Source organism: Coregonus lavaretus (assembly GCF_964263955.1).
Source record: "Coregonus lavaretus genome assembly, chromosome: 7".
In the NCBI taxonomy this organism is placed as follows: Eukaryota; Metazoa; Chordata; class Actinopteri; order Salmoniformes; family Salmonidae; genus Coregonus; species Coregonus lavaretus.
This window is the reverse complement of record NC_139994.1, coordinates 30,485,091-30,499,823: the sequence shown is the minus strand read 5'-3', so window position 1 is coordinate 30,499,823 and position 14,733 is coordinate 30,485,091. Positions and strand designations below refer to the sequence as shown.

The following is a 14,733-nucleotide window of genomic DNA, read 5'->3' as shown; positions in this document are numbered from 1 at the left end:
CCACGGCCTTCAGGAAAGATGGATTTCCCATGGTTCAAGGTACAAAAACGAAAACAACCAGTGCTTTCCTCCATTCTACTTCTTCACAAAGTTCATATGCAATGAAGTGAGAACTAGAAACGACCCGAGCTTTGCCCTTTCTAATAGTGGCGGAAGTGGACCTGCGAGAAGTGAGTACCCAGCCATGACGAACACGAGAACCCTTATATCTGTACACAAAACGGACGTCGCCACCACTGCTGACCCCAACACGGTAACCACAGAAAAGAAAGAAGATTGCCCCATCCACAATAAACCACATCCGTCTTCAGAGCCAAAACCATTGATGAACGCAAGGCCTTTCTCAAAGAGAAGGGAATATGCTTAAAGTGCTGTACTTCATCCTCCCACCTGGCAAAAGACTGCACCATTGCATTGAAATATAAAGAGTGTGAAGCGAACGGCACAGCACAGCAATGCATCCAGAACCCTGCCCCCTGGACCAAACAGCCCCCTGGCTCTATGTCAGAGAACGGCAGGGAGGGGGAAGGAAACCCTACCACTGCACCCGTAATCAGCTCCCAATGTACTGAGGTATGTGGTAAGGGTGTTACAGCCCATTCATGCTCATAGATTTGCCTAGTGAGAGTATACCCCAAGGGGCAGCGTGAAAGCCCTGTCAAGCTGTATGCTATACTAGATGACCAGAGCAACCGCTCATTGGCAAGATCAGACTTTTTCAATCTGTTCAGTATTCATGGCAACCCATCTCCCTACTCTCTGAGGACCTGCGCTGGAGTCATGGAAATGGCAGGAAGAAAGGCGGACGGCTTCTAGATCGAGGCAGTGAATGTAGGGGTAAGCCTTTCCTTCACTCATCGAGTGCAATGAGATCCTCAATAACAGATCATAAATACCAACCCTAGAGGTGGCCCTTCACCACACCCACCTCAAGTCTGTGGCCACCCACATTCCAGAGCACGATCAATGTACCCAGATCCTTCTGTTGTTTGGGAGAGACATCGTCAGAGTGCATAAAGTGAGACAACAAATCAATGGACCCCACATTGCCCCCTTTGCTCAGAGACTTGACTTAGGTTGGGTCCTAGTGGGTGAAGTATGCCTGGGAAACGCACACAAGCCAATCAAGAACAGCTTCAAAACGAATGTGTTGGAGAACGGACGGCCCTCCTTCCTCACTCCGTGTCAGAGCTACAATTATCTGAAAGAAAAGGTGAGCTAAGGCGGGGAGCAACGGCAAGGTTTCCCCCATACATTCAAGGAAAGCCCTATTCACAAAGCAGCTGAAGACAAACTCGGACACACAGTGTTTGACAGGACAGAGAACGACAACAAGACAGCTCTCTCCATTGAGAACACAGTATTTTTATAGACTATGGACAAAGAGTTCTACAAAGACAAGACACACAAGTGGGTAGCTCCTCTCCCCTTCAGAGTACCCAGGCCACCTCTCCCGAACAACCGCACACAGGCGCTCACCCATCTCACCTCTCTATGCCGTAGCCAGGACAAGAAGCCTTAGATGAAAGAGCAGTTTGTCACCTTCATGGAGAAGATATTCGTATAAAACCGTGCAGAGCCAGCACCCCCACTGAAGGACGGTCGGGGTCTGCCATCCACAAAAGCCGGGTCAGATCAGGGTGGTATTTGACTCAGATCAGGGTGGTTTTTGGCCCAGACCTAAACAACAGTCTTCTGGGAGTTCTCATCCGCTTCAGGAAAGAACCTGTAGCAATAACGGCAGATATCCAACAGATGTTTCGTTGTGAGAGAAGATCACAGAAACTAGCTGAGATTCTTATGGTACAGAGACAATGACATCACAAAAGACATAATCGAGTACAGGATGGAGGTCCATGTCTTCGGCAACAGCCCATCTCCTGCCATCGCCATCTACGGACTCAGGCGAGCCGCTCAAGAAGGTGAGCAAGACCACGGAGCAGACACTCAACAGTTCGTGGATAGACATTTCTATGTGGATGATCGGCTGAAGTCTCTGCCCACAGACACAGAGGCCGTCGACCTGCTACGGAGAACACAAGCATCACTTGCGGAGTCAAACCTACGACTGCACAAGATTGCATCAAACAGTGCGACTTTGATGGAGGCATTTCCCCCAGAAGACCATGCCGTAAAATATTTAGGCCTCAGAGGAGAAACCACACCCATGCAACGCAGTCTTGGTTTATGCTGGGAAAGAGCAACAGACACCTTCACCTTCGTAGTATCAGTCAGCAGCAAACCATTCACACGACGTGGAGTCCTGTCAACAGTAAACAGCCTCTTCGACCCTTTCGGCCTGGTAGCTCCAGTAACCGTACAGGGCAGAGCCATACAGCGGGAACTCTCCTCAGACACTTGTGATTGGGATTCACCACTCCCCCCAAAAAAGCTGAACGAATGGGAAGCATGGAGGGACTCACTACAGGATCTGAAGCAGCTCCATATCCCATGCACCTACACTAAGAACTCCCTCTCAAAGGCAAAACGCACAGAGCTATGTGTGTTTTCAGATGCTTCCAACAAAGCCATCGGTGCAGTGGCGTACATCAGAGTAACTGATGAAGATGGACAAAGTGAAGTGGGCTTTGTTTTAGGGAAAGCCAAGTTAATCCTCAATCTGAGCCTACCATACCCCGCCTTGAACTATGTGGAGCAGTGTTGGCAGTAGAATACTATGGGGTATTGTGTGTAGGCCAGTGACAAAAAAAATAATCTCAATTTCCTCCATTTTAAATTCAGGCTGTAACACAACAAAATGTGGAAAAAGTCAAGGGGTGTGAACACTTTCTGAAGGCACTGTATCTGACTTCGAAGGGCTGAATCCTAGTTGGGGAAATGTCCACCCAACTCTTAAGTTTTGTGCAAATTTTGCATCGATGTCAATAGAATTGTGTGAAAATGTAAGTAACATACTTATCGCATACTTAAATGTGTCCCTAATGTCACTGTCTCTCTCTCCCTCTCTCTCTGCACCTTCATTTTGATCAGTCTTACCTTAGCTTAAGAATTCAAACAATAAAATATCAGTTGACTGACCACAACCTGACTGAATCAAGACTGTTACCTATACCTATAGACCTCAGTCCCTTATAACTTCCACCAATCCTCTGTTGACCTCTCTAGGCTCAGAGAGGACCACTCTTGGTCCAGAGTTAAGATAATTGCAGTTTATAATCTAATGATTATGATAAGTGGCTAATAATAGGGCCCCATTAGGAGTACTTTTAATGACCACTTTTATCTCTCCATCTCATTAGTCCATGGTGATTTAGCAGCAGGTCTCGGGGTTAGGGGCTGCAGGAAGGCTCATTACACATCATTAGGAGTAGGCACAGGGGCTGGAATGAACCCCATGGATACCCTCTTAGCTTTAGGCTGAGACTTAATCCTGGTTTTGTTTATTCAATCATAACATTTGAAAGACTGGGGGAAGGTTATGTGATTTTTTTTTTAATCGGGCCTGACCGAACACAACATCTAGAGGACAAAGCCGTTTTATTTGACTGCCAACCGAGAAGAGGCTAGAATAATTGACCAGAAACATGAACTCTTTCACTCTCCGTGATGCATTCCAAGGGGTGGAACATCTAAATGTAAGGGGGTTTGTTTTATTTAGCGTGTCTTGGCCGATTTGACTATCTCTGTTAGAGAAGAGAAAGCTGGAGGTCCACTCTACTCTGATTTTCTGTAGAGTATCTGCCGCTATGTATTGTGGTGTTGTGAGCTGACAGTATAGCAATTGGTCGCTCCCCTCGGCCATTGTCACAGTAAGGACTGGTGTTGCTGAAGATGAAGCTGAACTGAGGGAAGAGGGTCATTACTCGGGGCTGTGTAAAAATCTAACAAGGTCTTATTCGCTAGGTAAGTCATGCTCTTTTTATTAAATGCATGTGTGTGAGATGGGTGGTTATGAGTTACCTCGGTTGCTCTGTAACCGAAGCAGAATATTTATTTACCGCCCCAAGGGACCTCGCAGATGACCATGCGTCTGAACATTTGGTTCACACACTGCAGCGCGCGCTCTCATTGTTTTAGTTTTTTTGTCTCTCAATGTTTCTATTTTCCGGCCTTGTTGCTATCTGTTTCTCTATATCGGTGTCCTGCTCCACGGTTTTGTGTTCGGTTTTGGAAGGTAGAGATGATTTTGCATGTGACGAGGCCGCGGGCGGGAGCTGTGTTTGATGAATTTTTCATGTGCTTAGGCTACGATTGAATGATGGGGAGGAGGATGGGGGACAGCCTGGAGGTGCGACACTTGAATGGGGATGTTGTTGAAGTGGAAAGGGGTTGAGGAGGAGAGATGGGGTGAAGGGGGCGAGGGGGGACGTGCGCTCTTCTGCCGCCAGCGACTGCATGTCAGGGAATGGGGAGGGAGTATACTTGCAAAGTCTGTCTGATGTACCACACCTCCCACCCGAAAACACACTCGCACTCAACACAGGCGTTCTCTATGATCTAATACCGACAGATACACAGTCACCAGTTTAAAGCAACACAATACAACAAATAGCAGTCTGTCTCCCTTGACAAAATTGTGAGCATTTATTATAGGTAACATTTGAGTAGCCTATAAACAAATGTTCGTTTGTGGCATATACTTTTCTGGTCGTACCTATCCTTTAAAAAACAAGGATATGATGAGACATTCCAATGTAATTTCTGCAGCACTCTTTCTGCTCACCTCGTTCTGAAGTTTCCGTTCTACCTTCCCTGCCCAGTTTAGGAAGTTAGTCATTGGGTAGGCTAGCAGTCCATTCTATCAGAGTGCTAGAGAGAGTGGATGGGAGGGATAGAGATTCTGGATAGAGCGGAGGTAGTCACTGATAAACATCCCATAAGAGGGTCGACCAGAGGAGGGGAATAGGTAGGGCGCCGAATCTAGTTCCTCTACGAAGCACTTGTCTACCAAACGGTAAGACAAAGACCTCCTATGAATCAATTCAAAAATGTGTCAATCAGAATTATTATGTAACCAGCGAATTAAAGAAGGAATGCTAAGGTTGTTTTGTATGAGTGGGAGAGAGGCTATCGCTGTGGCCGAGAGAGGAGAACACGGATATGGGGTGAGCTGATAGGGCTATGCTCTTACGTAACGCACAATGGAGATTCATTGATCTTTATATTAACTTCATAAAACCGCGTTTTTTTTATGACATGTATTTTTCTCAAACCACACTATGTGGCCTATGTAGGATAATATTAAATCTCGATGCTTTATGTCATGATCTATAGCCTATAATAGTCTATATGCTTTAATCGAGCATCGTCGTTCGTTCATATTAAATCTATTTCAGTTTTTTTATTCTGCTAAACGAATTAATCGAAAGGAATGTTCAAGCATTATGCTGTTTAGCGTCTGATTTTCACGAATCAAAGCAGGTGGTACATTGAGAACAAACGAACTCATTAGCCTAATGGTGCATCCTGTAGTTGACAGCTTTTATACTGTGTATCTTAACATAGGATGGAAATGCGTTTTATTTTTGGGCTATTGCAGGAACCTCAAACGAATAGAAAACATCAGATTAACATGTTATATCTCATCACCTAAATGTCGATTTTATTTGATAACTTCATGCTCACTAATCGAGCGTAAATATTTACATCAGTGCCAGTGGCGCGCGCGATCCTGGAACGTTAGTTGCTGTCCTTCAGCACGACGTGCCTGCGCATCATGGGACAGAGCAGAGAATGAGTGACAGTACCCCCAAATCAGGATTAGAGAAATGTCCATTCTGAGGAGACATGTAAATATTTGATGGTAATATAAGTGGAGTACAATTGGACTCACGGAGCAGCTCCTCTTTACCATATTAGAAAAAGAAGGAATGGCAGTGATGACTAGAATATTAACTGGTATTAGGCTAATATCAAACATATTGTGAGTTATGCAGCAGCATACAGGACTGTATCAGAGAAATGAGGTGGGAGTTATCAAATTATAGCATGCAGATTTATCTGATTTGTAGGCTAAATCAGGGATTAACCTTGAAACAATTGCTTTAACTAACTTCCATATCTTATTCCCTTTTCTCTCTCTCCTTTTCTAAACAGTGAATCTCAGTCAAGGTCAAGAAGAATTGATTCTCAGTCAAGAAGAAGTGAGTTTCAGCCAAGGAAAATGCTTCACCAGGACCGACCCTTGAATCCCCTGTACGGAGGCCAGGGAGGCGGCTCCTCGTCACTGCGGATCCTCAGCAACAACAGCCAGCAGCAGGACGGCAACTTCAACTTCCTGGGTCAAGACAATGACATCATGACGGGAGGGGACGAGAACTGCAACCAGGTGCGTCCTCGTAACCTGGGCCCGTTGGGCCGCGACCAGCCCCACCCTCCCTCATCCTCCTCCAACCACTACGGTCCAGGGACCCTGTCCCCGCTCTCACGCCTCCCCTGCTGGAGCCCCCTGGAGCCCCTGTCTGAGATTGAGAGTGGGGACGATGGGTATGGAAGAGTCCCCCCCGACGGCGCAGAGGAGGGCAAGATGGAGGAGGAGATGGGGAGGATGAGCGATGACGAGAAGGAGAAACAAGAGCTGGGGGGAGGTGTCATGAAACAGGGAGTGGTGGTGGAAGAGGAGGAGGTGGAAGTAGAGGATCCGGAGGAATGGGGTGACAGCGACTCAGAGTTTGAGTTCAGCTACAGGTCCAGCGGCAGCCTGTCCTCTCTCAATATGGAGAGCGGAGGTGAAAGGACTGGGATGGGGGGGTGGGACCGCATTGGAGTGGGGGCGCCCAAGGTCAACCACCACCAGGGGAGTGACCAGGAAACCCCTGCCACCCCTGCATACCCCCTTACCCCCTCTTTGACCAGGAAGTGGGACGACAAAACGGAGAGGAAAAGGAGCGGCACGCCTCTGAGAACAGGGAACAGCCTGCTGGACAGGGGAGCGTTGTCGGACTCAGACACGGACTGCGGTGAGCTGCCCGAGTTGGAGGAAGCCGTGTGGACCCTGAGGGACCGTGAGCGCTTCAAGGCCCAGGAGATGGAGAAGCACCAGGTCCAGCTGACCATGTACCGCAGGCTGGCTCTGATCCGCTGGGTCCGCACCCTGCAGGGCCGCGTCCAGGAGCAGCAGAACCGCCTCCAGTCCAGCTTTGACGTCATCCTCGACCACAGGAAGGAGCTGCTGCGCATGGGCGCTGCCACCGCCAGCCAATCGTAGAGCAAGAAGGAAGAGCGGAGGCCATAACAGGAAGTGGTCACCAGCAGAGACAGGACAATCTCTGAAGGGGAATACAAAGGCATTGTTGGCGATGGTTATTGTACTTGTTTTGTCCCAGACTTAACTTTTCCCGAAACTAGACAATGTCCAAGAATCCTCTTGAGATTTTACTCTGTTGTGGTGTTTTAATAAGTTGATAATGCAGTTAGTTTTTTATTTATTGGCGTCCTACCCTGTGTCGATATCCAAATATATCCAAGTCAACTTTCTTCTTGAGAGCAAGGATAACTTTTTTCACCCTAACCACGCCAATCTGTCGAAATATATAACGTATTATATGAGATTACAAGTTTATTAAGAGTTTAATGAATTATTGTATCTTAAAATGTTATATATATGTGTAGACTGTGCTATTTTATTTGGCTCTATAACTGTGATATAATCCGTTCAAAATACAACATATGAGGTGAAATGTTTTTTTATAAATGAAATGTAGGCTATATCATGTTTGTCTTCTCCAGTGGCATAATACAATTGTTTTAGAGTTATTTGTGTCTTGTGAGTTTATAATTTTTAAGGTTAGGAAGATGTTGGGATTTTACTAGTCTATTTGCACTCTTCGCACAGTATAAACCCCACATCAATGTTAGGTCACTGTACACAGAAAGGTGTGGATTAGCAGCATATGAGAACAAGTAGGCTATGTCAGATAGCTCATATCGAACACATGCTAAACCTAAGGTATAGGCCTTCATTTGAGATACACTACATGACCAAAAGTATGTGGACACCTGCTCTTCGAACATCTCCTTCCAAAATCGTGGGCATTAATATGGAATTGGTTCCCCCTTTGCTGCTATAACAGCCTCCACTCTTCTGGGAACGCATTCCACTAGATGTTGGAACATTGCTGCGGGGACTTGCTTCCATTCAGCCACAAGAGCTTTAGTGAGGTCGGGCACTGATGTTGGGCGATTAGGCCTGGCTCGCAGTCGGCGTTCTAATTAATCCCAAAGGTGTTCGATGGGGTTGAGGTCAGGGCACTGTGCAGGCCAGTCAAGTTCTTCTACACCGATCTCGACAAACCATTTCTGTATGGACCTCGCTTTCTGCACAGGGGCATTTACATGCTGAAACAGTTGCCACAAAGTTGGAAGCACAGAATCTTCTAGAATGTCATATGCTGTATAGCGTTAAGATTTCCCTTCACTGGAATTAAGGGCCCTAGCCAGAACCATGAAAAACAGCCCAGACCATTATTCCTCCTCCACCAAACTTTACAGTTGGCACTATACATTCAGGCAGGTAGCGTTCTCCTGGCATCTGCCAAACCCAGATTCATATGTTGGACTGCCAGATGGTGAAGCTGATTCATCACTCCAGAGAACACGTTTCCACTGCTGCAGAGTCCAATGGCGGTAGTGAGTGTTGCAACCGAGGACAGGCGATTTTTAGGTGCTACAGGCTTCAGCACTCAGCGTCCAGTTCTGTGAGTTTGTGCGGCCTACCACTTAGACACTGAGCCATTGTTTTTCCTAGACGTTTCCACTTCACAATAACAGCACTTACAGTTGACTGGGGCATCTCTAGCAGGGCAGAAAGTTGAGGAACTGACTTGTTGGAAAGGTGGCGTCCTATGACGGTGCCACGTTGAAAATCACTGAGCTCTTCAGTAAGGCCATTCTACTGCCAAGGTTTGTCTATGGAGATGCATGGCTGTGTTCTCGGTTTTATACACCTGTCAGCAACGGGTATGATTGAAATAGCCGAATCCACTAATTTGAAGGGGTGTCCACATACTTTTGTATATATAGGGTAATTATTTGCGCATTATTATGATCTTAAATTTGAAATTAACGAATTTATCCTATTCATACAGCACTAATAGAACAGTTAAAGCCTCTTTGTATTCGTTGTTTAAATATATAAATTGCAGCCTCTGGTCCATGACCTTTCAGTACAATCTTCTATTTATCAGAAGCACAAAGTTCGTTTGTATCGCCTCATCATGACTGTGTTCTGTTGGTGGTGTGATAGCCGTGTGAGGAACAAGCGTCAATCTTTATAGGCATGGTTACTGCGTCTCTCGTCGCCGCGGGCAGGGAACTTCTAGCCGTGCTGTGTGTGTGTGTGTGTGTGTGTGTTCTCCCAGAGATACCAGCCTTCGCCACCTAATCTGCAGTTTGAGTTGAGCTGGTCCTGCAGGGTCCGGTTCCCCGGGGAATCTGTCAGTTTGCGCCCCAGGGCCCGGCGGTCCTATCCGGCCCGGTGAGCAGCCGCCGGTCCAGTCCCGCAATTTGAGCCAAACCCCGGGGCAAATTTAGGATAATCCTCGGTTATACCTCCGAACTCCGGGCGCTCAGGCTTATGTTCTAAAGCTTATCGGCTCTCCTGGACGCAGGCATTATAGTGAACGTGTGAGATAATTAACAAATGTATCTGTTGTTTATTGGCTTTTAAGATGTATGTATGTAGGGAATCAAAGGGGTAAGCAGCTGGGATAACGCATTTGTTCTGTTATTGTCCTGTGTACGAATACTGTTTCCAAAAGCGCAGAGAAACAGGGCACGGGGAGAACAAAACCTATTGAGGATATAAAATCACCATGATGTAGTTAGGCAGGCAGTGAAGTTAAAATGCAAAGGGGAATTTTACCTATAGGCATGTAGCCTATAAAATGAGATGGGATGGAGTTGTTATTCTGTCTTGTTACCTATTGGCCTCAACTCCACATAGGGCCAATTCAAGCAAAATTCTATTTTGTGTCTCTGTAAGGAAAAAGGTTTCCTTGGATGCACATTGTAACTCAATTCGGTATTCTGCGCAGTGTCTAACGTTAAACACCTTGCCCTCACCCTGAACACATCTCTTCGTCTCAGCGACACTGTATAATAGGTTTGCCACACTGCGGGACATGAGGCATGTGTGATGGAGGCCCTGCTGGGCGCGAATAGCGGCACGGGTGAAAGAGCACCCCACCCGGGGAGAAGCACACGCACCGGAGAGCTGTGGGACGCGCCACGGTCTCTCTCCTCGAGCAGAACTGCTAATTTCATCGGTTAAAACGAGCGAAGATAACGTTAGCAACGCAGTTTGAGGCGTTTTCTCCCAAATTATCGCAGAGGAGAGAGAGGTGCACACAGTTGTGCCTCGTGTCACCGAAGTCGGTGTCAACTATTTGTCTGTGTGACCCTGCGATATTCGCGAAATAACAATTCACCTGCTCATTACACTCCAACAATTGACTGTATAGAATTTACGTTTGAGACTTTTGGGGCCATTGTGTAGTCATACTTATCTGGCAACTTTGCCCTTCCGTGCGCGCATTCGTGGGTAAGGTGGATTTCGATAGCAGTGGTGTTCTGCTTAAAACGCTAACCATTCTCATGAATTAGGCTATATTTTGTCTCAATGATATTGCCTTGATTTAGCCTACCCCCTGTATTTCTGAAAATTATGCATTGATCGATCATAGGCCAGGTCAGGCTAGTCCATCCCATGCGTAATGGTGCCATAACGTATGATGGTCAATTTCAGTGATTTGCCGATTGTTAAAGTGTTTTCTTTCCCATCTCTCCGTTATGTCTTTTTCACATGACAATGACAACAAGCTTAACCCACCATGACACCGTATCCTACTGTAGGCCTATAAAACGGAGTGAAATAAGAAAACAATATTTTAGTCCAGCAGAGGGCGACTCTTCATCACATAGCTCCTTTGTCACTATTTTTTTTTACTGAAATCCAATTGTGTGTTAAGAACACAAGGGGCACTCTCCTGCATGATCAAATGAAGTAGCTTCAGTTCAGCCCCTGTGTTTTGTGAGTTGGACATATAGACCCCTACTACCCAGTGCTGTCTGATGAGTCCATAGAGCAGACTCTCTCTCTCCCCTCTCTTCTTTCTCTCCCTGTCTTCCCTCTGCCTGATGTAGTGTGACAGTGTGCTAGCCCCCAGCACTCTGTTGGCTTGGAAACAATCAGCTTTGACAGAAAGGGGGTGGTGGGGGATTGGGGGGAAGAAGGGCAGGGGGGCTGCGGCCTGCGGCCTGTGTATGATGAACTGGATAGAAAGACCTGTCGCCGAAAGAGAAAGAACAAATATACAGCAGCATAGATAGATAGATAGATAGATAGATAGATAGATAGATAGATAGATAGATAGATAGATAGATAGATAGATAGATAGATAGATAGATAGATAGATAGATAGATAGATAGATAGATAGATAGATAGATAGATAGATATGTTTAATGGTAGTTAAGTATCTCATCACTTTTACCAATGATCCACATAACCAATTGAAAATGAACTAATATGTACCATGAACCATTCATACATTATATATCCTTATTGAGTATGAAATTGTGTGGGTGGTTTGTGAGTACTGTGCTTTTTCTTTGTCTTGCTTTTATTGGTTCATTTCCAGCCAGGCTTTGAATCATTTTCTTTTATATATCAGTATCCACAGCAGTGAATTATAATTAAATTAATGAATGGAAAAGCTCCTCATAGAAATACTAGGCACATTTTAATTCATGAACTGAATTTCAAACCACTTCCTGAATTGCCTGAATTGGAAATGGTTAGCAAATGCTCAAACTACCTAAAGTACAACTGGAGGGCTGTGTAGCTTACAACAGAAAGCATGAAAGCACAAGTAGGCTATTTCATCATAACCTTTACAGTGCTGTGAGGATAGAAATTGTGCTCAGAGCCTTAACAAAAGTGTTCATAGAGTGCTTTATAAATGCCAAGGAGAGTCAGTGATGGACAAGATATGTCCTTATATAAAGAATGGGAAGTGCTCTTTGCATCACATTAAAATTAATTCATCCACACATTTTAAATTTGATTTTAATATGATGTTGAAAATGTACGAGGTCAAATGTATCAGAGGTCAAAAGGCATACATATTGTAAAGTTATTATTGAAATGTAGGTTAGGCCTAATAATGATACTATCCTCCATAAAGTAAACCAAAATCTAGAGGCCTTATTGACAGATATCCTCATGGATTCTTAGAGGCCTGTATTTGTTTTTTATTTTAACATAAAATGGACTAATTCAATGAAGTCATCATTCATCCTGACTAATGCATCATCATATTGTTAATGCAGATCATTGTAGGCGTATCTTAATTTATAAGATTTAAGAAACCTGTTGGCTGACATAAAATGATGACCCTGAATATGACCACACCAAGTTAGCCTATGCCTATACAGTGAGCCTATAGGCCTATATTTCAATTTGCTGACATGGCTGTGGAAATATTAGGCCTTCTGAAGTCCTATATAACTGATAATTTGCCTGCCTGCTTGTCCAAGTCTGAGGATTCTCTGGGGGTTCGCCTGGACTTTCTCAATGTGGGGGTCTGAGACTGAGAGCCTGTTGGTGGGGTCTGGGGTATAAGGTTCAGCTGCCTCGGCTGCTTTAACCAGCTAATAAATATGAAAACAGCGGGTTAAAACTTTTATTCGTTCTCTGCTTGAAAGGATTATACCCTTCTATAGAGTCCCATGTAAATCCCGAAACCTCATAATGCCCAATGTTGTCCCATAAAACTGTGTTGGACAATAGAGAGAGAAAGGGGGCTTTTTCACGCATAAGGGGTTTTCACAAGAGCACATTGAGAGAAGCTCCTCCGCGACACGCCCATGGATTATGTGGCTGTGGGTGAAAGCGCTTCTGGGAGCGGCAGGTGCGTGTGCCAGACACGGGGGTCGTGCGGCAGGCGACCACATAGGGGAGCTGACTATGTCGAATGCGCGCAGCTGCCAGCAGGAATTTTTTCAGAGATTGTCACTTCCATTTAACTTGCTCTTTTTCACCCCTTGAGATGAAGTGGTCTCTCGTGCCTAGGTTCCCTCGACGTCCTCTCCCGGTTTAGAGACGAAAGGGACCGCTAAACGGTGACACTCCATCCCGCCTCAGCACCGTGAAATTGTGGATTAAACCGAAAAGCGGTGCCACTGTTATCGACCTCGCATTTTTTCAGGACGTATAATTGAATGCCAAAATCTAAGAAGGCAAGGTTAAACAAAGTTTTAACACAATAACTCTGTCTATTCCCTCGACACTTCTATTCAAGCCCCATATTTCTAAATCATGATCCACCACATCACTGTCTGTTGGTTAGTGTGAAATTGGTCTTGCAATATTGCAGTAACTTATCAAGTAAAACAGGTTACAGTCTAGCCTACTCAGTCAATTAGGATTGCACACAAATCTATGCTGATGTTGTCTAAATTCACAAAGGAAAGTCTGTGTGTGAAGATCAAAAATCTTATCTCTGTAAATTGAACCATGTCAAAATGCTTGAGCCTCACAGCCACAACCTCATCTTCCAGGCTGTTTTTATCTTTCAGTGTTTAGAAAAAGACAAGCAAATGTATTGTTTTTGTAAGGTGAAACGGGGGGCTTTAGCCCGTGTAGGCTATTCCCTCAAATGGTTTGCACCATGCACCTTGATCCCTAATCTCTATCGTTCAAACCATGTCCCATTCCAGCAGCTCTCCCCTTAGGGCAAGTTGGGTCCATACATAATCCTCCCAAACTCTGTCACGTGTCCCACTGGGGTTTGGCTATTGTGCTATGTCTGTCAAATCACAACATTCCCCCTATAAATACAAATAATAAGACTAAATAACAGCAACATGTATTATCAAACACAACCGTACAGTGTGTGTGTGTATGTGTGTGTTAGAAGTGTCGATTTAGTGGTTTGTGAAAATACATAGAAAGAATACATCTGCTCAGTTCACTAATATAATTCATAACATTCTACTTGCTGTCTCGTGCGGCTTCAACCCGTGAGCCTCTCTGCAGTATCCATGGCTGCCAAAACGGACAGTGAGTGCTGCAGCAGCAGCCAGTGAATAAAATGAAAGATTAAATAGTGTGATAAACTGGTAGATAATCATCTTTTCATTAAACTTTCATCCCGGGCTAACTTAAATATTCAAGAGCCCAATTACATAGCTTGTATCTTTTTTCTTTAACAAGAGCAGTCAGGGTGAGTGTATCTCGCTTAAGGGTTCAGTGAGAGCATCATTACTGAGTGGCCAGGGGGGAGTTGACCCATCTCTCATGTGCTGGGCAGGAACCAGACTGAGAGATGGAACAGGCTGGCTGATGGCTGTCTAAATAAAGGATAGACAGACAGAGAGGTGTATAGATTATCCGGGCGGATAGTGGAAAGATGTGTGCATTGTGATGTGTGCCATAAACAGTGTGCGTGTGCGCGCCACTCTGATCAAGTCGCTTTCTCTCTCTTTCTCTCGCTCTCTCTCTCTCTTCTCTCTCTCTCTCTCTCTCTCTCTCTCTCTCTCTCTCTCTCTCTCTCTCTCTCTCTCTCTCTCTCTCTCTCTCTCTCTCTCTCTCTCTCTCTCTCTCTCTCTCTCTACTCTCTCGCTTTGTGTGTGTGTGTGTCAGTGAATTAGCAGTCAGAGCGCTGAAGCCCAGGGGCGATTCCTGTGTGTGCTTGCGATAAAGGGAAAAGGGAGGAAGTATAGGGGGGAAGGGGTGCGATAGTGTGTGGGGGGGGGGGGGGGGGGGGGGGGAT

General features: G+C 45.4%; 1 protein-coding gene across 1 annotated transcript; it reads left to right on the top strand.

Annotated features, from left to right (window-relative positions):
- The first annotated feature begins 4,862 nt into the window (after window positions 1-4,862).
- Window positions 4,863-7,715, top strand: c19h1orf216 (chromosome 19 C1orf216 homolog). Its single transcript, XM_084165530.1, has 2 exons — window positions 4,863-4,915; window positions 6,058-7,715. Exon 2 carries the CDS (start codon window positions 6,125-6,127, stop codon window positions 7,166-7,168), a length of 1,044 nt encoding a protein of 347 aa, XP_084021656.1. The 5' UTR covers window positions 4,863-4,915; window positions 6,058-6,124; the 3' UTR covers window positions 7,169-7,715.
- The last annotated feature ends 7,018 nt before the right edge of the window (window positions 7,716-14,733 follow it).